Source organism: Puma concolor, chromosome C2 (genome assembly GCF_028749965.1).
Source record: "Puma concolor isolate L17-30 chromosome C2, mPumCon1.1.hap2, whole genome shotgun sequence".
NCBI lineage: Eukaryota > Metazoa > Chordata > Mammalia > Carnivora > Felidae > Puma > Puma concolor.
This window is the reverse complement of record NC_141675.1, coordinates 6,532,262-6,555,282: the sequence shown is the minus strand read 5'-3', so window position 1 is coordinate 6,555,282 and position 23,021 is coordinate 6,532,262. Positions and strand designations below refer to the sequence as shown.

Here is a 23,021-nt window from a genome sequence, read left to right as displayed (position 1 = left end):
TAGTTTAATTATTATTATTTTATTTTCATATACAAAAAGATAAAACTTGAAATAGCTCTAGATTTTTCCTCCTATTCTGTTGGGGTGTGGCTGCTTCTTCACACAGGGGGAAAAAACTACATTCACATCGGTTTATTTGAGGACCCAGTGCAGAGTTCAAGCAGCAAAACCCCAACTTAGCAGATCTAATTTCAAACTTGACACTCATTTCTAAAATTACCACAGTAAAAAGGAACAAAGATCCACTGCAAATGAATGAACTATGATACAATGTTCTTTCCAAAATGTCTTCATTTTGCAACTGTAATTACATGGATGTCTGCTTTAGGCCATTTTAGATGTGTGCATGTATATAATATATATACGTGTGTATATGCGTGTGTGTTATATATATATATATATGTGTGTGTATATATAAGTCTGCACACTTTTCAAATCCAGACAGGGTAACAGCAACAAGCTTAACTCTGTGTGTGTGTGTGTGTGTGTGTGTGTGTGTGTGTGTGTGTGTATTTTAAACATGATACTTTAGTATAACTTTTTGTTAATTCAGTAGTACAAGCTATTTCTGTTCTACAAATTTTTTATTTTATAGCTACAAGGGTGAAAGTGACCTATTACATTTACATCTCACATATCCTGGTATACAAACAGTACTTACTGAATTTGAGCCAAAAACTAGAAATCTTTATTTTTAGCACTTGAAGAGCTTCCTCACTTCTACAGCCTTAAGTTGTATACTAGTCACATTTCCAGAGTTTGTAATTATTCATTGTTTTAAACTGCAAGAAACAGGTGAATCCAAACTTTTAATTACAATTGTTATATACAAGTTAGATAACACAGCTCAGTAAGACTTTGCTATCCATCCTAAACCCAACACACACATTCTCCACTAAGTTAGACAAGTCCTTAGGATCTTCCTTCTTTTCCTTACAAATAATGTACAAATTTAGAAGTAGCTGGTAAAACTGATACATAAGATGGCAAATGAGAGGTGACATTTTCTGTCGGTTCCAAAACTGGTCCTGCAAATCTTGTATTCTGCTGTGTTCTTTAACTGTGTGTCTGTTACATGCAGAAGCTCTTTTCACAAGAATTGACATCAAACTCAAGGTAAGTTAAATTTACAGTACTGTGAAGTTATCAGATTCAAGGACAAATGTGAAAAAATATTAACAGGTGAAAAATTCGGCCCTTTGATGCTACTGTTAAGATCATGTCAAATTCATAAGCAGATTCTTTTGTACAGTTGAAAAATGGCATTGTGTGGATTTGTGGCATGGAACTGAAATCTAGAAGTATGCTTCTATTCTGCGGTAACCCTCACCCTCAATTCTTAAGTACCACTCAATTTTCTTTGCATTTTTACAGAATTCTAGGGGAAAAAAACGGGGGGAAAAAGCTGCTGGCGTTTTAACAATCCCTCCACTCACAGGAGGTCTGAACACTTCCAGGTGGGGTCTCCTAAGCATCTCTCTGGATGATCACTGGCTCTCAGCCAGCCTTCGACAGGGACTTGGACACTTTCCAAATCAAAACACAGATGTTGCCTAATCTTTCCTACTCTCACTTCTGTCATCGCTGGTAACGTTTGAATGAGCGCATTTTTCCCTTATGGAGAAATTATTTGGCTAAACGTACACTTAGCTTGTGGCAGTGCTCTGAGAAAACCCCACTTGGGCTAAAGTAAAGCACTTGCAGGGACTGAAGTCAACAGTCCGCTGACCAGGGCAGAGACCAAACACTTCGAGGGCTGATCAGAACCCGCCGGGAACACACTGACCTTGGCATCCCACGGTCAGCAGGACAGCCCAGGCAGGCAGCCCACGCTCGTATGGCTGAATTACCACTTTTAATCTTGGTCTGCCATCTATGCCCCAGAGACAAGAATTCAGATGTGGTGACTGCTGGTTAATTAAACTTTTTGAACTGGTAAAAAAGGCTCTTTAAAAATATATATATATATATTTATTTAAAATACATCAAAATGACAAACAGCCATATCCCGCAAGGCCTAATTTCACAGCAACATATGCTACAGACATCTTCCCAAAATGCACAGTGGTGGATGGTGGGTTTTTTAATCCTGCCATTTAAAGGAATGTTCTACATTTGAGTTTTAATGACTGGAAATGTGTTACAAAGAGGTCATCTTTGGAACTAGTTTGTGTGCAAGACCAGCCAATTGAATCACTTTGCCTATGCAGACACAAGAATACTGAAAATGGCAGAATTCAAAGAGGAACCCAGGAAGCACCGTTCAGATGACACTCTAGACCCATCCCACCACAGTGCAGTGAAGAGCTTGCCAGAAGCCCCTCTTTCAGTCCTTGGGAAGAGTTTAACTTTAAAACAAGTAAGTGCCCATACTTGGCAGGGTTCCTGCGTGCGTGATGTTACAAGCCTGCAGTACCGAGAGGACCCAGATGGTGACACTGTTCAACATGAGGTCTGAGGTAACTGGTTCTTACAATACCTGGAGCACAGAACTGCATCCAGAAATTACAGCTGGGAAAAAGGAAAAAGGTGGGGTTTCGGGCTAGAAAAGACAAGTAGAAAAAAGCTTACAGCAGTTGCTTTTGGGGGGAGGCAGGTGACAAAAACCAAGGCACAACAGAATTACATTCCGAGACGCGTGGCTGGAGAACAGAGAAACGTTCTTTCATGGGGAACAGGGAGAGGAACAATGGGTCAGTTCCTGGCACGCTACTGCACCTGCTGACACTAAACTTATTCCGAGTAGAAAAGGGGTAGAGCGTAAAACTTCACTCTGAACCAGACTGAATAAAAATACAGCTGGTTTAAAATGGCACGTTAGGGATGCTCCTGACAAAGCTGTCCCAATCCATGTACTTCTGAGCACAGCGGCATGGGTCTGGGGAGCAGGCCTTCAGCTGAGCCTCAGAAGTGGCAGTGGCGATACGAAGATTAGCTTCATTGTTCACCTTCCCCGTATCCCCATCAAAAGCCTCACCCAAATAACCACCCACATTCTACCCCAAAATAAAAAGGCTAACATGAAGACCACCATCCATAACCATGGCAGTCGTGCTGACCTTTGCAGGAAGAGCAGAAGGGCTAAGTGACAGCTAGAAGGTGCCCTCTGGTACAGGGCTCTGAGCTTCCTCGGAGGGCTCCTGGCTGTGACTCGCTTGATGAAAGCAGGGAGCTGCCCCAAGCACTCTCACGTCCAGGAGGCCCCGACCAGAGAGGACACAATGTGCCTGGCAGCTCCCCATTTAACTTGATTGCTGCATCCACACAACACCCTCCTTTTCTGAGTAGTTACTAAACTGGAAATTCTGTCTTAAAAACTGGGTAATTTGGTCCTGCATAATTCAGTGTTGTGGATTACTCAAATCCCCAAACTCTCATTTCAAATGTTTATAGCCTGAACCTTATTCATCCCAACCCGCCCCAATCTGCACTCCCATATAATTTCTGTCCCTCAAAACACCCTCATACGACTACATCCGACGGCAGGAACGCACAAACTAATTTCTAATCCCAGAACCCTTTGTTCAGAAGGTATCTCAGGAGGAAGCACAAATGTAAAACATACCACAGGCTCTCGCCTCCCAATCTGCAGGGAGCTGAGCCAAAGCATCACCGTCCCACACAGCCCCAAGCGGGGTTTTAGCCAAACAAGACCCAGCGAATGGCCTCCCATCTGCCAGTGTATCACGAGAGTCCATACAAGCACTAGGTAAAAGCCCCGCACCACCCACACTCCAGTGTATATTTATCCTGAAAGGTAAAGCTCATTACTCTGATTACAAAACCATTCGCATCAAACTCACTAGACTTTATAAAAATAATCTGTGGTATAAAACAATCTCCACACTGTGCAGAAGAATCTGTCAGGTGATATAACTAAATATATATGTAGAGCTATAGATCTTTTAAAGTAAAATTTCAAGTGTCATATCTCTATCATATAACCTATTCTTTTATTTACAACGCTACCTAACAACATTCCGATGCAAATGTGATTGGGAGAAACAGAGAATGATCCCATGCCCAACCAACATCAGAAGTTCCCAGAACTCGAGACAGAACTCATCCATCTGTAAAAACAAAAACAAAAACAAAAACACGCACACAAAAACCAAAAAACCAAACACAAACCCATCCTCACCTGCCTAAAAAGCATTAGCTAATAATGGGTCATGTTTCTCCTAACTGTGAGCTCAAAAATGTAAACTTTGCAAATAAATGTAACACTTTCCCACAGATGTCCAGAAGGGCCCACGTCTGGATAATCCGCTGCATACACACATGTGCCCAAGCATATGCTTCTCTAGGGTCCTGTGGTTGGCATGCAGTGGTTCTCAGAATTGCGGAGGCCCCAGACAGTCCACAGACACTCCCGGAGAGGAAGGGCAGCACAGGGCCCTTCACCACACACTGGCATTTAGAGACTATGCACTTTAATTTGTGAGGAAAAACCACTTGTATTTATCTCTGCAAGCTGCCACAGGAGCAAATAAAGTATCACTGGTTTTGGCACTACAGGGATACGTGGAGGACCACAGTCAAAAGGTCCTGCTTCATTCACACCTGGAAGATACAGTCACAAAAATGTAAAAGCTTGGTAAAATTTAAACAGTGGTAAATCCTTTAAATTCAAAATCTTGTCCAAACCAAAGTTTACAATGGACCCAAAATGAGTATAAAATAGGAAGATTCAAAATATCCCTCTAGATAATTTGGAATTTTATTTGCTGAGTTTATGGGTCTCTTGGACCCACTGTTTTCAAAAGGAAGCTGAGTCAACTGAATTAATTTCCAGGCGGGGGTGGGGGGGGTGGTGGGTGGGTGCATCTTAAACTTCAGTTTCTTTTTGCTACAAAACTAAATCGTTATCTTAAAAAACTATTCCAAGCCTTCTAAAGGTTTGGGATACATTCATAGGTGGATTGCTGGCTACAAATCAACTATCAGGAATCTTACTGAAACAACCATGCATATAACCCTGAATTTATTAGATCTAGGCTGAGAAGATAAATAGTTCATCAGCTGCATTACTGGGCCCGTTTCTTGACCTAAAACGTCACTGTTGATAAAGACTTAAACTCGTCATTACTAGGCTGAACACGGATTAGCTACTATTTTATTAGTTTAGCTTTTACAAACAGCCATTAACCAAGGAATTCATGGCACCCAAATGAGAAGAAAAAACCACCTTTGCCCTCTTTCCTTTCTCGATGCTCACCCTGGATGGGGGGTGGGGTGGGGGTGTCGACGAGTAAATTGACTGTGCTTCTTGGAAAGATGTGGTCTAGGAGGCCCTTGAAATGTGAACTGGGTCTGGCCAGCTTTCCAAAGATGAGCCATTAAGAACCCAGAAGGCTACTGAAATAGTTGAGACTGAGGATCAAACGAAGTTAACTCCTGGGAAATGGTTTCCAATTCAGATACTCATCTAGTGAGCCAAGTTCTGAGGAATAACACTTGGCTGTTCGACTTCTAGTACCCATTCTAAAACCTTATATAACTTAACACATGCTTACTGTATTGCTAAAACCACCAAATCCTTATATTACCAATGTGCTGAGAACTTTACACTGCATCCTAAGAAAGGCAGAATTCCATTTGCAAGAGGGCCACCCGGTCCTCCTGTTCCAGATGGCACAGCCGCCTCCCTACCCTCATGGCTCAGAGCACAGGGACCACGTGACAGGCTTTCTGAGCTGTACACACAGCAAGTATGCACACACGCACGTACACGCACACACACACACACACACAGAGCTGGGCTTCCCACCAAAGAAACCCCCCACACACAGCCCAAGCGCTCAGTGCAGAGTGTAGGGATAGCAAGGAGCAAGAACATGGCAACTGGAGAGAAAGGTAACCTCGCAGAACTGCAGGAACACCTGCTTTGCTTTCTAAAACATGACATGACAAGCTTGACAAAAGAATGGCCTGGCCCCTAGGGGCAGTGGAGGGAACTAGCTCAGTGGCCTGGAGAGGACAGATCCTTCACTGGGCTGAGAATACATCAGCAGGAGGCTCAAGCCACCTGAAGATGTTCTGAGCTGAACAAGACGTCTATTGTCCTACACACATGCCCACGTCTAGACAGGAGGAATTCTGGGTCAGACACAGCCAGCACACGCGGGGATCCCCTCCCCAGGCAGCATTGATCGCTCCAGGCACTACACCTACAGAACCAATGGGACAAGAAAGCCATGCTAAACAACGAAGGCCGGAGATGCTCATCACTTGCCTTGACAGCCCGCCTCCCTTCCTCCCGAGAAGGCTCCACCTACAGCCCTCACAGAGTAGCTCCCTCGAAGGACTCCTGTGAGGGGCCAATGGTCCCAGGAGAAAACCTGGATGATGCTAGTCCCTAAGGACTGTGTCCAGGGCCTCTCCTGGCCCATCATTAAGAGTTCTTTGCAGGACACTGTGACACAGTGGCTTCTGTCCCCCCCCCCCCCCCCCCTGCTTCCTCCTCCTCTTGCTCATTCCCGTATTTCTCTGGCTCAGGATGTCTTCCCAGTGATCATGTGTGCTTTCGAATAATACACTCTCCCCCAAAGAGCAGCCTACAGCCAGGAGCCTGTGTGGATGGAAGAACACTAGAAAGGAAGGAGCAAGGATCTTCGGCCACTTCTCTCCCCTGACTTGGCCACCCTCCCACCCTAGATGGGGCAGCCTCTCCCACAGACAGGGAAAATGATGCCAGACTCCATTCCCACCAGTCTCCACAAGAGCTCGGGGGGTGAGGGGGAATGGTTCTCTGAGCTCCCCAGAAGTGGACATTGCGTGACATCTTTGTGGAAAAGAGCACAGGCAGAGGCCCTGCAACCCGAGAAACACAAACCAGAGCTCTAAGTGGTTCGCTCCCCAAAGGATACATGACAGCAGACACTTTATCTGAGGCAAAAGACCCACCCAGGCTCCGAGGGGCGTGCCCCGGAAAAAGATCTTTTTTCTTCTTCTGCCATCGGCAGCAGTCAGGGATACTGCCTGATGGGTACGTTTTACGACACAGCACGAGGGAAAGGCAGCCTGAAGCCCGAAGAACTGGTCCCCCGAGACCCCCCCCCCCCACCAGACAGGAACCATCTCAACACTTCACTCTGGTGCCAGGACCCCAAAGCCACCACAGCAGCAGAGCCCAGGGTCAGCAAAGAGGGAGCCCACCCAGATAAAAGGCCTGTAGGCCAACAGGAAGGCCTGCCCTGTCTGTACTGCGTCCTGACCAGCAGGTCCCACGCCTGGGCTACGGCCCAACCCTTCACGGCCAGGCCCAAACTGGTTCTTACAAGGATCAAGCCGGTACACGAAAGAAAACTCACCCAGACAAAATCTGAAAACAAATGGAGAGGCAGGGGTTTCGTGTCCCACACTGGCTAGAATGAGTGAATCAGCTACATACGTTAGCGGTTTGTTGGTTTCTGAGGGTGAAAAGCAGATGCCGGAAAAGTAGAGATGCACTGCCTGAGGTGAAAGCTAAAGAAATTAGATATGGCACTTTTCAATAAATATTTTAAAGCTTTTTAAAGAAATAAGTGGAAAAGAAAAGCAACTGCTGTAAGGCCGGTTTTGCTGTTAAAAATTATTCCGAGGGAAGAAAAATACCACAGCACAAAATAGTTTTTAAAGAAAAAAAAGAAAGAAAAAGAAAAGAATAATAATAAAAAAAAAAAAAAAGACAACACAGCTTACCAAAAAAAAAAAAAACCCAACAGCAACGACGACGACAAAAGACCTGTCCCTATAACCACCTTGGCCAGCTCACAGCCTGGCCCATGAAGCAAAAACAGAGCTCTGGGAGGGCCACAAAGTCACCTCCCACAGCACCCTGTGCCCAAACACGCAGAGCAAAGGACACGACCAAGTGGCAGGCCCCAGAGGCACACGGCGTGCGGAGTGGGGAGCGTGTGCTCTCAGACCGCAACCCCAGGCCGCAGCGAGGACTCACCACTCTGGACACGCTGCTCCGTCACAGGCTGCCCCGAGTCGCCGCAGTGCTGCCCGCCCCCTCCGCTATCACTGCCGCCCAAGGAAAATTACCTCAAGCGGGTCTAAGGGCCACGGTCTGAACCAAGTGAAAGTGGGGTTACCTGCCATTCTGAACACTGACCAATCGGGTCGAGGGAAAGATGTGAACCTCCAAGTCAGTCAAGAGGAGGCACCCCTCTCCCATTCTCACCCCAGTCAACCTCTCCCCAAAACCTCACCAACTCGCCTACCCTCAGGATGAAAAAGATCCAGTTTTTAAATAAAAGTCTCAAGAAACCAGAGGGAAAAGCCTTCGCAAACAAGAGTGACGAATGCCCACACGGCCCAGGCGGCCAACCGACAGCTGATGACAATTATTTACAAGAGGGCGTTATCAAACAAAAATGGTAGCACTCCCTAGAAGACTCAAACTTTTTTTCTTTTTCTCTATTTCTTTCAAACTTCCTTGTCATAAAAGCCAACTTACATTAAAATATACTTACTACGAGACAACACAACTAATAAAATATATAATAAAACTTACACAAGTAGAAAATTCTGAGGTATTTCTGGTTTGAGGTGGTCTGTGGTCGTGAAGTTTTCATTCTTTTTACTTTTCAAAATTTAAACCTCGGAAGCCACATAGCAAAGCATGTGTGTATATGCGGACGTGTGTTTCGTTTTTAAAAAAATTTGCATGTTTCATAAATTAAAAAAATTCAAATGTTGAAACAGCAGCATTAGGAACATTCACTGACTAGAGCAAGGTTATGGCATAATAGAGAAACGGTTCTTAGAATATGCACCTCTTCGAGGGGTCTGGAGAAAGCCGTGCGCACGAGCCACGTAAAGGGACAGCAGTGTCACCACACAGGGCAGAGCCAGCGCCGCAGGACTCTCAGGTGGCAGCCCCACCCAGGGAATCTTCTTGCCCTGGCTGTGCGGGGCACCCCGTGGGCATTTCCCTGAACTGTTCCGGGAGGAAGCCCTGTGTTTTAACTTCTTCCTCCATTACACGTATTTACAGCATCGTCTTAAGAAGAACGTAGTCACTGAAGCATGAGGATTTCTACCCTCACCTAACCTTAAAATTAGGGCAGAGAAAATATTTTGTCCAGCGCCCCAGCCCGAGGCAGGGGGAGAAAACGGGTCAGAGCCGCACCCGCTCTCAGGCTTTCTCCAGACCCCGCTCTGGCTGTGAGCGCGCGGCCTCCACACGGTCCTTCCCCTCGATTCCTGGTTACCTGAGAAGCAGCCTCCTAGCAAAGGATGTTGCTCCGGGTGTGCCCGAGTCCAGTGTCGCTCTGCTCCAAACCCCATCCCCAGCTCTGCCCTCCCCGTCCAACTCCGGTCCAAACCATCCGCATCCTCAGCCCAGCTCCGCCTCGGTCAGGGCAACACCCGTTAATCCGTGAAAGACACGTCTGCTGTTTCTTAAACTCGCTGTCTAAAAAGGGAGAGAAACAATAAAAGGGAGCGGAGAAGGGGGTGAGGGCAGGGGGAGAGTCCTCCTCGGAGGAAGGTGTGTTCTTATGTAACAGTCTTCAAAGGTTCCTCCAGGTAGAGTTTGCAGCATTAAGTTTCCTAAGACAGGAGATGGGTTTCTTTGTGTCACAGATTCTGAGACAACAGACAAAGAGAAAGCGGGAAAAATGAACCCCAAGGGACAGGAGGTGGCTGAGGCTCTTCAGCATGGCGCTGGTTCTGCATTCACAGCTCAGCACCTCAACGCCTGCTGACGTGCCCGCTGTTTGCGATACAGTAGAGCAATGTGCTGGTAAAAACTGATCCAATCCCAAAAATAATATTAATAATAATAATTATAATAATTATAATAATAATAAAAAGTCAAGGTAAAATAGCAGCTGCATTTTATGTGTTTGTTGGTGTTACGGGATTTCCAAAACAAAACACAACTTTTTTTTCCTTTCCTCTTCAGATCCACTCGTGTCCTGGGCTTAGATGCTCGACTCCTTAGGGGGCAGGTCCACGTTGGTGACGGAGGTCACCAGGGAGACAAGACAGTCCGAGGTAGTGCCGTTGACCGACCTCCGGATCAGGGACACGCGCTCCTCCACGCAGCCCGCAGACAGGCGAGCCTCCGCGTCGTGGTCCCAGCACTCCTCGATGGTTACACAGAGCTGGGCCAGGCCCTGCACGTCGGCAGGGAGAGGGAGAGGACAGCCTTGTTACTGACGGTGCCCCTCAGTGAAGAAAAGCATGGGGGACGGGCAAACTTGAGATGTGACCGAGGGTCAGGCAGAGCCCCCTGGTCCCAGCCCCAGCAGCAGGTCAACCAGCAGAGGCCCGGGGGAGACCGCAGGAATCAGGACGCCTTCCCACCCAGCAGCCGCCATCCTGACCCTACTGGCCTCCCTCCACAGCCTCAACATAGGATGGCGGGGGGGAGGGGGGGGGGGGGGAGGCGGAACCCAGGCCCCTCTTGGGACAGACACAGCTGCTTGCCTTAGGGCAGTGATATTCAAACAAAATCCATGTGAATCCCAAATCATGTAAAGACCCACAGTGCAGCCTCAGTCACAGTGGGGACCACAGGAGGGCTTCATCCCACCCAAGTTCCTACAACCCCTGGACCCCTCCTGAGAGTCCAGGGCATGTAGCGTGACACCCTATGCTGGCTCACACTGAGTGGTGCCAGGAAAGGCAAATGCCCACATCCAGGGACTCTGGCCTACCCAGCACCAGGCCACCCCGAAACCTCTCTGGGCCTCGGGCTCCTCATCAGGGAACTGGACCAGCCACCCCAGCATGTCTGCCCTGGGAGACTGAGGCAGAAGGCATGGGCTCTGGCCCAGCCTACATCTCCCCATGTCTCAGTTTTCTGAGAGGTTCCAGGAGGCAGCACTGCAGCTGAACTTGGCCTCAACAGCCTGACCCCTGATGGTATGTAGGGTAGGGTGCTAGCCTCCAATGGCCTCAAGGCTATCCTGTTTCTAAATTAACCCTGAGGTGAGCAGAGGGAGGGGCTCAAAGGAGCTAAAGGCAAACATCCTTCCAAGAGGGAAATGGCTTACATTGCTGGGGTCTTTTGTACAGTATCCCCAGACTGGAGGAGCCAAGACTCACGGCTCAGCCCGTGCCCAGAAAATAATGAAGGCAGAGAACAGAGAATATTTAATTAGAGCTAGTCCATATTAAGCATTTACGCGACAAGTATCCTGCCAAGCCATTTACAGTAACCAGTTAAATCTACTACTACCCTAAGGAGGCAAAGGCTCAGAGAAATAAAGCAATAAATAAATAAATGATAAATAATAAGTAATAAATAAATAATAATACATAATAAACAAATAATAAATAATAATAAGTAATAAATAACAAAGAAAGAAAGAAAGCTGCCAGAAGTCACCCAGCTACTGATTGGCAGATCCAGGATTCAAACCCACACCGCGTCAGGGCGAGGGCCAGTCGGCTCCCCTGCACAAATGGTCCACATGGGGGCGCCCTGATGGACCGGTCAGGCCCCCTTACTCTGGGCCCAAACCCAGAGCCACCTCCCCAGCCAGCACGAAACCTCCCCAGATACTTTCCCGTGGAAGGGAGGCAGGGCACTAAGTGGCCTCTGACCAGGCAGGGGAGGAGAGGACTGTCCGGCTGCCTGTGAGGCATCCTCTCTATCCCATGCTCCCTCGACCTCAGGTTCCTGTCACATATGGAGGGGCTCCCCTCTCTGTGCCCCTGCAGAGTCACCTGCCACCCAGGCCCCTCACCGGGTGCTTCAGCCAGTGATCCTTAATGGCGGGCCGCATCTTCTTGTGCACGACCACCTCCTGCAGCTCCTCCAGTGACGGGTGCTGGCCGATCTCTTCCTCAAAGGGCAGCATGTACTCGTCCACGGGTCCTGGGGGGGGCGAGAGAGAGCCCAGCAGGGTCACCCCAAGGACTCGCTGCTCCCCGTCCCACGCCCTGCATGCCCGGGGCTCCCGTCCCACTCACCGTCCGCGGCCTTGCAGCGGGACACAAGCTCCCACAGCACCAGCCCCATGGCATACATGTCGATGCGCAGGAAGGCATCTCTCTGGAAGTTGATGGCTCCCTCAAGCACCTCAGGGGCCATGTAACGCCGCGTGCCCACCTAGAGGAGGACAGGAGAGGGTACCAGTGGCCACACACAAACGTACTCACAGCTGGACACGAGAGCTACCTCCTGAGTGCACCAGACGGGGCCAGGATGGCAGCATTCAGACCATACCACGAGGGAGGACAACCCGTGATTCGCCACATTCACGGGGAGGTCACAAGAAGTCATGGTGTCTATTATACCTCAGGAATAACTTAAAAATATCACACTCGAGACAACAATAATCTAATTTGGAACTGCTGCCTCTTTACTCCGCCAGCACAAGGGGCTGCCTAGACGGTGTCTGCTTTACCGAGATTAAGATCAAAAACCAAGAGGGTAAAGATTAAAGACATTTACAGCAGTTGTTTTAGGATGATTTCCTCAGGCTTAACTGTTAGCTACTTTTTCTAGGTTTTTGGATTCTTAGTATAGTTCCTTCTACTTTATACTGCTTAGTAATTCCGCTGAAAGAGACAGAGACCGAGGCTACAAGGCTGAGAGCTGACCCCAACGGAGCAGCTATGTTTGACAAACCAGCCTCCGAGGCGAGGCCGCCCTCCAGGCCTTGCTTTCCCCACTGGTAAAACAAGCGTTGTTCCTGGAGTTCTCGGACAGCTCTGAGCTCAGTGCCCTTGCCCCTGTGTCTTGCCAGCTGGGCATGAGAAGGGCAGGGTCCGCTCCTGTGCCAGCCCCCGTCCTGCACCCCCCTGAGGCTTATTACCTGCCCATGAGTGTCCCCCGGCGGTTTCCCTGGCTCAAACCGAACAGCCAGACCAAAGTCAGCCAGCACGGCTGTGAGGTCGCTCTTGAGCAATACATTCTTGCTTTTAAAGTCCCTGTGGAGACAAGTAGACCGAGATGAAGGTGAACACTGTGGTCCAAGCTACCTTGACCCTGGATCCCCACCGTGACCCCCGAGATACTGGAGGCTATGCTCTAGAGCCCGCACACCAGGGCACCCCACCCTGTTTGGGGGTCAGGGTCTGCACCAGGGTGGAGTTTTATGAAGCCGCACAGGCGGGCAGCTCTAGGACATCCTCCCACCCTTCACCCCCCTCAGTGTGAGCATCTCTAACTGCACTTCTGCCACACCTGTCAAAGCAACACCTCCCGCAACGGCTGGGCAGACCCCATTGCAGTCCCCACGGTATCAAAAGCTGGCCCTTACATTCTCAGAGTGGCCGAGGTCAGGCATACCGGCCCGGGATTAAGTCTTCTGGGAAGAATGTACGTTATGCGGGATGTGAGTGACGAGGTTAATGAACTTGCCCGGGTTTCTGTGCAGGCCCCTGAAGGGTTCAGGCCCGCCACCAGGCCGTGAAGAGCAGGGTGCCGGCATGTGAGTTCAGCGCCACCTCTCACTAGCAGAGACACTTCCGGTTCTCAGTCTCCCCTGTACCTGTCTCAGTCTTGCTGTGACGATTAAACTCAGGGAGTGGGAGATACACATACTTAGGGCCACCCCGGCACACTTACTGGGTACTATCGTTAGGTTGAACCATACGGAAGAGTCAACACTCAACCATTTTTGACCTATAAAAATTGCAGTTTCATACTGTCAACCTTAAATGTCATTGATGTTACTACCACCAGGGACCCTTGAGCTTGGATTCCCGGACTCCAAGGCTCGTTCCCATCCCTTGTAGGTCTGATGACAAAATACCCAATTTCCCTGCACTACTGTTGTTTCCTCTGTACAATGGGGCTGGGAAAACAACACCTATCTCACAGACGACAAGTGGCTCATGGACACTCTCCTCAGGTAACGAGACCGATGTGGCCTGGTATTTGGAACAGTGCCTACGTTTAGCAAGGACTACGATGACGAGTCAACACGGTGGTGTCAAGGTGTAGCCCCAGGACCTCAAAGAGTCCCTGCCACTGTTTCCGGGAACCGCAAGATCAAAATGTTTCGCATTCATAACCCATCATTTGTCTTCTTGTGAGTTCATTCTCTCAGGAGAAGAGTTTTCCAGAGGCTGCATACCTGTGATGTCATCACTGACACTTAATGGAATGTGTGTGCTCCACTACAGCAAATACCAATACCCATAACCCACATATACACACGTTCTTCTTTGGAACGTAAAGAGGGGCACCTGGGTGGCTCAGTCAGTTGGGCACCCGACTCTTGCTTTCAGCTCAGGTCATAAGCTCACAGTTCGTGGGTTCAAGCCCCACGTCAGGCTCTGTGCTGAAAGCACAGAGCCTGCTTGGGATTTCTCTCTCCCTCTCTCTCTGCCCCTCCCCAGCTTACTGTCTGTCTCTCTCTCTCTTTCTCTCCCTCAAAAAAATAAACACACACACACACACACACACACACACACAGGTTTTTTTTTTTTAAGAATATAAAGAGATCCTAGGGCTGCCTGGGTGGCTCAGTCGGTTAAGTATCCGACTTTTGATTTCAGCTCAGGTCATGATCTCACAGGTCATGAGATCGAGCCCCATGTCAGGCTCTGCACTAATAGTGAGAAGCCTGCTTGGGATTCCCTCCCTCTGTTTCTCTTTCTCTTTCTCTCTCTCTTTCTCTCCCTCTCTCTGCTACTCTCCTGCTTGCGCTCTCTCAAGAGAAATAAGTCAACATTTAAAAAAGAAAAAAAAAGGACGTAAAGATATCCGAACCAAAAAGTCTGAGAACTGCTGAACCAACCCTCCAACCAAAGTGACGGAGTCAGCATTCCCTCATGTGGCCACCAGAGGGCAAGAGAAAACCACCCTCAAGGCCACGCCAGGCCCAGGACACGGGTGGAAGGCAGGGGAAGGGGCAAGTAGGCCCATCACAGAGCAGCTAAGCACCTTTATTAAACTGAGACTCCCCACCCCAACCCCAGGCCCTGCTTTCACCCTCCAGCCCTCTCTGCAGCTCCAGACCAAGCACAGGAAAGGCAACTGCTGACCCAGGTACCTGTGGGCAATAGACGGCTTGTGGCCCTCGCCACGGCACCAGGGCACATCCTCATGAAGGTATGAGAGGCCTCTTGACATGGTCTCTGCCACGTGACACAGTTCATTCCACGTGATGATGTTCCCCTTGAGGTAATCCGTGAGGGAGCCCTAGAGGAGACAGCACAGAACTGGGGCACAGGTTCTGGGTACAGAACAGGACCCGGCCCGACCCGGCCCGGCCCGGCCCTGGGAGGAGGGTCTCGTGGACCAGGGGCAGCAGGCTGCTCTCCTTGGGAGGCTGGGACTGACACGGAAGGTGTATGAGGCCAAGAGGGGTTGGGGGGGCGGGAGGGGTGTCAGCGGCTATTAATCATGAAGGCGCTATGCTTCTTCATAAGAATTCATCCCAGAGTTAGGAGTTCTTATGTCTGCACTTACGAAGGGTCACCTTACGGCGGAAGGCCACCTCATCTCGGGAGCCCCCGTCCGCAGGCATGACTCACCTTGTCATGGAAAGCTGTGATGAGCCACAGCTCCACCTCAAGGCTGGAGCCTCGCTTCTCAGCGGCGATGAACTGCAGCAGGTTCTCATGCTTCATGCCGGGTGTGCTAAAGATCTCCCGTTCGCTCTGCCATGACTGCTTGTCCTAAGGCAGGGATGCAGCTGAACTCCACTGCGGCGAAACCACCCTGCGGCAGAACTGCCACCCCCACGCCGTCCGCCTACCCACCCACCCTCCCTCCCTCCCAGCCTCGGCTCCGTAAAGGAGGCGGGCAGAAGACCAGGACCGGGCTGGGCCCCGGAGCACCGGCCAACAGTGATCCCTGAGATCGCTCGGGGCTAGCACCTCATTTACAAACACGGCCACTGAAGCCCAGGGAGGGGGCGAGTGGCCCAGTGTCACCCACCACACGAGATGCAGAGCCAGGCCTCACTTTGCTAAGTGTCCTGGGCAACTGCTGGGGTAGCCTGGTGTCCAACGCCTCTAAGCAGAACCTGATGTCAAGAACAAACCCCTGCAAACCAGAACGGATCGAGGTTTTGCAAAGCTCTACCCTGACCCCACGAGAAAATTTCAATGGGGCCCACCTGTCTCTCGTCCCACCTGCACGGGCCCGGACTGCCCTGGGGCGGGGTAGCTCAAGCCACAGCAGTGGATGATTTGGGAGTCCCTCAAACACTCACCTGGAGCGGGAAGATCTTGACAGCCACAAAGTCATTCATGAGTCGTGCCTTCCAGACACAACCAAAGCGCCCCCGGGCCTTGATCTCCAGCAGCTGCAGTGGCTTCAGGCCCACCGGAGGGGACGGAGGGGGAGGCCCAGGGTCCTGGGGGAGACTGAGGATTTAACAGGGTCTGGCCTGCCACCCCGCCTGTACCCCTGCCCTGCCCTGCGCCAGCCCCATCTCACCTCGTGGATGTCCACGTGGCCGTAGGGGGGCTTGCGATGCCGGTACGTCCAGAAGGCCAGCAAGACGATGAGGGAGAGGCCCCCAATGGGCAGCAGCGAGTAGGCCAGCACCGTGAGCAGGGTGGGGGCTGTCGGGGGTGGCTCGTACGTGACTGGGGGACACACGGAGCCCTGTGTCACGCGGCCCGCCCACCCACACGCCTCGGGGGCCAGACCAGAGAGCCCCGCAGTCCCTCCCCCACCGGACTCGGGAGCTGAGACGAGAGCTCCAGGACCAAGGAGAGGCCCCGGCCTGCCCTCCGCGGCCCTCACCTTCGGGGCCCCCAGCCTCTGGCAAGTGGGTGAAGCGTTCGTTGCAGAAGTTGCCTTCGCAGCAGCAGAAGTACACCTGGGGGTTCTCCTCGGTGGCCACACACTCCTGCCTGGAGGCACACAATTTCCCAGATACCCCTCAGAGGAGGGACACGCAGCTCGCCGGGGCCCACGCAGCCGACCCCTCCCCACAGACAGAAAAGCTCACGGAGAACCATCAGAGGACAGCGTGAACCCACCTGCCCTAAAGTGGGGCCCAAAGTCGAGCAGGAATAGCCAAGGGGCCCCAGCGAAGAGCCCTCCTTCAGACTGAGGCAGGCAAAACAGCCGCGGGAAAGCGAGGACCCAGGCGGCATCCCTACGTGCCCACGCGGTCTGGAGGGGCCCTTGTCTCCCCCTACCCTTAAATGCCAGGCTTGCCTTCACGGACGTCCCGAGGCCCAGTGAGCACTGCAGCAACAGGAGGGCTCCGGCGGGACTGGGGGGCGGGGGGCGGGGGGGTAGGGGAGGCCGGGCTCCAGCGCACCTGTCATAGCAGTTGAAGTCGTCCAGCCAGCAGCCCTTCTTGACGAGCTCGATGGTGCCCGAGCTGTTGCGCCAGGAGGCGTAGCAGTGCAGCCGCTTGTCCTGCTCGCCCTCGCAGCGCTCCAGGCCGCTCTGGTTGGTGCGCTCCAGCTCCCAGTTGGCGTTGTAGTAAATGCACTCCCGGGTCTCGGCCTCCCCACGCCCGGAACCTGTGCCCCGAAGGCGAGAGGTGAGAGAACGGCCGCGCGGTCCACACGCCCCTGCACCGGTCCTGGGTCCCGGGCCACCCGGAGGGAGGCTGGGTGGTGAGCGGGTGTCGGCCGGATGCCCCCCCCCCCCAAACACACACATGCACACACCATCCAGACTGAATGGAAAGTAAGGACCCTCCAGTCCAGTGTCCCTCCTGCACCCAGCAACAACAGCTGGTGCTCAACAGGGCAGCAGAAGATCCTAAGAATGAGGCCGGCGTGCTCAGGGTAAGGCTCCCAGAGTCACCACAAGCAGAAGAAGGGCTGGCTCCCAGCTGGGCTTGGCCCCTGAAGACCCCTGTGAGCACCCCCAGCATTCCATGCCCTCTTCCACCCCTGGCATGAGTGCCAGCCGGGTGGCCAGGCACTTCCACCCCAACTGCCCCTTCAAATACTTCTTTCCTTCAAACATGGCCTCAAACATTCACCCAATCTACCTTTCTCACCATCCCTCCCCCAAGCAAGCCCATTCCAGTCCTCAAATCTGCCCCACTGCCCCCAGGCCCTATAATGGGAAGGGGGAAGGGGGAAGGAGGAAGGAGGAAAGGGATTATGGCCCCTAGACCTGACACCTGAGCTGAAGAGCTCTCCAGAACTCTGTTTGGGAGTGCCTTTACGGGGCACCCATGATCAACCTCACTGTCAAAATACCACACAGACGTCCGAGAGGAAACCAGCACCAAGCATCCACTAACCTCTCCACTCTTCTTGGGCTTACTGTGGGCCAGGGACCTGATGATGCCACCCCTAACTGGTATTCCCACCCCAGGAAGGAGGAAGGAACGGTCAGAGTCACCCCCATGGAAGGACAGTCAGCCAGCCCACCAGCAGCCAGGAGCCCTTTTCACCATCAGCCTGAAAGGCTGGCTGGAAGGGCCAAGGAGAGAAGACCCCATCCCAACCCCAACCCCCGCTGAAGAGCTAAGTGCCCAGAGTCCAAAAGCCCGAAGCCTCCCTCACACCCCTATACTGGCCATTGTGAGCAAATAGTGCACCCAGGGAGGACAATGACTGGCTGTCAGGCAGTAAGGGACCCCCCCCCCAACCGCAGGGGTGGTCATTCTCTAGTCACCCTGCCCCTTCTGCATCTCTCTGCAGGGACAAGAGTCTCCTTCTAGAGGCCAGGGGCAAGCGGCAAATCTCGAAGCTCCAGGTAGGAGGACCCAAGGGCTCAGAATGTCATCCTATCAGAAAGCCAATGTCTAGCCATGGCTCTGGGCACCCAAGGACACTTAGCCTTTTTATTTTTATTTTTATGTTTTTTGTTTTGTTTTATATGTATATTTATTTCGAGAGAGAGAGAGAGCGAGCAGGGGAGGGGCAGAAAGAGAGGGAGAGTCCCAAGCAGGCTCCGTGCTCAGTGTGAGCTGCATGCACAGCTCATGAACGCGAGCTCATGACCTGAGCTGAAACCAAGAGTCAGATGCTGAACCGACTGAGCCACCCGCACACCCCTGAGCATCCAAGGACACCTGTAAGAAGGAAAAGAGTGGTCTCCCAACTACCCAGGCAGCTGAGACCCAGCATGGTCTACAGGAAAGGCCTCGGGGTCTACAAAGGGGCTTCTGCAGGGGTGCACGCTGGTTTCCCCCAGCCAAGCCCTTCATCGAGCGTGTAAGGTTTAAGGGGAGACGCTCAAAGGATGGAGTGAGCTGCGGATAGGGGTGCCAGCCACCCCTCAATCTTGCTTCCCCCACTGCCGGCACACCGCTCTGCCAGCCTCCTAAATACTCTCAGCTTCTGGGCTTAGCACGAGGGCTACCTCTGGCTGCAAGATCCTCCTCACCTTCTTTAAATTCTGGCTCTTCTCTGACTCTTGATTTGGGCTCAGGTCATGATCCCAGGGTCGTGGGATCGAGCCCTGAATCTGGCTTTGTGCTGAGCATGCAGTCTGCTGAAGATTCTCTCTCTCACCCTCTGCCCCACCCCACCCCCCACTCATGTGCACGCATGCACACTCTCGCGTAAAATAAAATAAGACACTATAAATGTACTTGACAATTGCTTTTTAAACGTCAGCTTTCCCCCATGAGACTGCAAGGCTGATGAAAGCAGAAGGCTTGACCACCTTCAGTGCAAGAACTAGTTCCGGACACATGATGGATGGATGGATGGAAAGACCAACGAACAGACAGAAGGACACAGCTGTCACCTGGCTAGGGCAGGATTTCGAAGGGCAGGGACAACAGGAGGCATGGCCTCAGCCCGCAGCCCAAGCTCTAGAGTCCTCAGGGGAGTTACCATCTCCATGCAGACAATCGCACCAAGCCCCTCTGCAAGCCTAGGAGCCAAAACACTGACAATGGCCTAAGGCTGGCCCAGCTCCTCTCTTCAAGGCCACTCACCAAGTAGGGACTCCTCTGGCCTTTACCATGGGCAGGACCCAAGTGGACAGGGCTGGGAACTCCAAATCTTAAGGCTCAGGGGTTCAGGATATAACTGGACCCTCATCTGACCAGCTCCTCCTACAGACAACTGAGAATAAGGCAGCCTCGAGCTGGCCGACTTTGTCCAAATCCTAGCTCGGATACTTCCGGGCTGTGTGACCCTGGGTAAGTTACCAATCTACCCCTATGCCTCTGTTTCCTCATGTGTGAAAAGGGGATGATAAGTCCACTTAATTCCTAGGGCTATTCCAGAGTCAAACGAGTTAATACATTTTAAAGGTAGTTAGGATCATGCCTGGCACATTAGCTGTTGTATTAGCAGCGACAGCCCTTCCTGCTGCCTGTGACAATCCTTCACAGCACAAGTCCCCCAGAGGGCTCACACACCTACACCTCTAGGAGCTCTGCATTCAGAGCCCAAGGAAGACCTGGGGAGGATGGGAGACTCCGTGCCCCTCCCAAACCACACCCAAGCTCGCTGCCAGCTGGAAACCCAGGGCCTCCCCCTTCCTCCCTGCTGCTCTGCTTCTGCACACACTCAGCTATTTATAGCCTCTGGCAACGCTCCAAACACAAGGCAGCCTCTGCCTTTTAATAGACACAGAGTTCCTGCCCGCGCTTGCTCACAGGGCCAGGGCACCCGTGCACAGGAGGCTCCCCTGACCCCCACCCACTCACCCATCCCAGCAGGAGAGGAAGCCGTGCTCCCAAGATGGGGCGTCTGCAGTATCCCCATACCCAGGGGCCCTGAGGGCAGCCTACCTCCGAGATACCAAGGCAAGTGGTTCACCCCATCCCTGAGCCCCAGCCAAACCGACTTCTGGCCCCCAAAGGCACCACGTATGCAAGTAGCAGTGTCCCCCAACAAGCATTCCCTAGGTTCCCTCCTCGGGGCCTACACCTTGTTGGAAAGACCGTGGTCCTCCCCAAGTTCTCAGTCCAGGTGGGCAGAGAAACCCCACCCCTGGACACACGCCACCACTGAGAAAAACGAGAAAAACAAAAAAAACAAAAAAACACAGATTCCATTCCTACATTCCAGGAGCTTAACGTAAACAGACCAGTTTTGACACTCGAGGACAAGCACCGAAGGTGTTTCCCAGTCCAGCTGGCCTTGCACACAACCCAGTATGTGCTGAGGGGAAGCAGGGGAAATCCTACCAGGATCCTGCCTATGAGGACTCGAAGCACTACAGAGAAGGAAGAATGACAGAAGGACAGAAAAACGAGGGCGATTTAGGCAGAGCCTCAGTGGGAGGCTGTGAAGCTAGAGTGGCCATGCCTCGCCTGGGGTTCCCTGAGCTCTGGGCTTGGGGTACATCCGGCCCAGCCAACATCTCCCAGGGAACTTCAAACCCCAGCAACCAACAACCTGCTGAGCTCCACCCTTGGCTCCTGCAGCCCTTCCGCAGCACCCCACCCTCCCCAGGGAGTAGGCGCCCAGCCCCGATCACATGGGCATTACAGACCAGAGAGAAAGGGGTGTCACCCACCATGTCCACTTCGGACCCCAGCTGGCCGTCAACATGCCAAGGTGCACCCTCCTCCCAGAAGCCCGCGTGCCTGACAGGTGGCCAAGTGAGGCATGCCCGGTGCCCTCCCTCACGGTCCAGACTCCAGGTCCGTCCAGAGAGAAGAGGCAGCCTTCCCCTAGCCAGCGGCCAGGCTCCCTTCCCGGGAGGCTCCTGTCTTAGGCTCCCCTAGCCCTGCCCTCCTCAGAAGGCAACCCTGCAGTTAGCTGAGCACTTGCTGCCCCAACAGGTTCTTCCAGAGGAGCCACTTGCTGCCCCAACAGGTTCTTCCAGGGGAGCCAAGAAGGGCCCAGACACCTGAAGGTTAGGTGACCTTATCTGGTATCCAAGTTCATTACTCCACCTCCCCCACAACCAGAGTAAGAATGGCCAGGGTGTGGGGACTAAGAACCTAGAAGGGAGGACAGGGAGGTGCAAGGAGGGAGGCTGGAGTGTGAGACAGAGACACACGGACAACACACACACACGCTGGAGTGTGCACCCACCGTGGAGTGGCACATACGCAGAGTGGGACAGAAAAGAATCCAAAATGTGTGTACCTTTTATCTTTGACCTTTTACACGAGAAGAACTCTTGAGTGGGTTTCCAGCAGCCAAACAATTTCTGATTCATTTGCTTTTTTGCCCTGACCCATTTATTTGTGAGCCATCCACATCGATACACATTTATTTAACAAACACGCAGCAGGCACTACACCAAGCATTTTACAAACAGTAATTTAATGCTGAACTGAGGCACCAAGAGGTGAAGTACCTTACCCAAGATATTATTGAGGGCCAAAACCAGGTTTTGAACCCAGGCAGCCTGGCTCAACGGTACATGCCCTGGGGCCTCCCCCATAGCTCCGCAATGCATGTGTTCCCGGCGCATACAGTCCACCGTATGACGTCACCACAACTTACGTACCCATCCTCTTGATGAACTTCTAGGTTATTTATAAGAGGTGCTGATTTGATTACCGCCACCATGAAGCCTCTTGACTCCTCTTCTGTGTTTTCTTGTGCTCATGTGAGGGAGGCATTTAGGGTGTACGTCAGAGATGCTGGGTCACAGGGTATGATCATCTTCAACTCATTAGATACTGTCAAACTGTTCTCCAAAGTACCAATCTGGATGTGCCAATTTATGTTCCCAGGAGACTACAGCCCCACTGAGCTACACCCTCACCCCATGATATTTGCTCGCACGGTCAGTATGAAATGGTGTATTACAGTTTTGATCCCTATTTCCTGAATATTTATGAAACCAATCATCTTTTTGTTTCTACTTCTGAGAAATGCCTGTTCACATCCTTTCCCATTTTTCTGTTGGGGTGCTTTTCCTAGGAGTTGTATAAGTTCTTTATACATTCTTGGTAATAAAACTTTTCGAACTATATAGTAACCCTCTTCATTTGTTCATTTGCTTTTACCAAAAATGCTATTTGATCTGATGCTAACTAACATAGCTATACGACATTTCCTGTGGTTACTGTTTTCTGAATTTATCTTTTTATTTTAAATCTTCCTGTATCTTTTTTTTTCCAGTTAAATTTAACATTGTCTTTGACCTAGATTTGAGTACCATTACAGTCATGATTACTGCTATGTCTACATGTTTTTTCTCTACTGCTACCCCCTTTGGATTATCTTTTTTAATTCCGTATCTCAGCCACTTCTGGTCTGAGAGT

General features: G+C 51.4%; 1 protein-coding gene across 4 annotated transcripts in view; it reads right to left on the bottom strand.

The window, feature by feature from the left end:
• ACVR2B (activin A receptor type 2B) overlaps positions 1-23,021 on the bottom strand; it is a 40,248-nt gene continuing 17,227 nt past the window's right edge. For 2 of the 4 annotated variants that reach the window (XM_086720461.1, XM_086720459.1), the window contains exons 2-11: positions 17,184-17,391; positions 16,658-16,767; positions 16,346-16,497; positions 16,119-16,262; positions 15,436-15,579; positions 14,952-15,100; positions 12,765-12,879; positions 11,917-12,055; positions 11,691-11,821; positions 1-10,112 (exon numbers count right to left, since the gene is read on the bottom strand). In XM_086720461.1, coding sequence (XP_086576587.1) covers positions 9,918-10,112; positions 11,691-11,821; positions 11,917-12,055; positions 12,765-12,879; positions 14,952-15,100; positions 15,436-15,579; positions 16,119-16,262; positions 16,346-16,497; positions 16,658-16,767; positions 17,184-17,391 — 1,487 coding nt within the window. In that variant the 3' untranslated portion in view covers positions 1-9,917. Of the gene's footprint in view, positions 10,113-11,262; positions 11,822-11,916; positions 12,056-12,764; positions 12,880-14,951; positions 15,101-15,435; positions 15,580-16,118; positions 16,263-16,345; positions 16,498-16,657; positions 16,768-17,183; positions 17,392-23,021 lie in introns of those variants that run through there. The other 2 variants (XM_086720460.1, XM_086720462.1) reach the window with 2 other exon arrangements.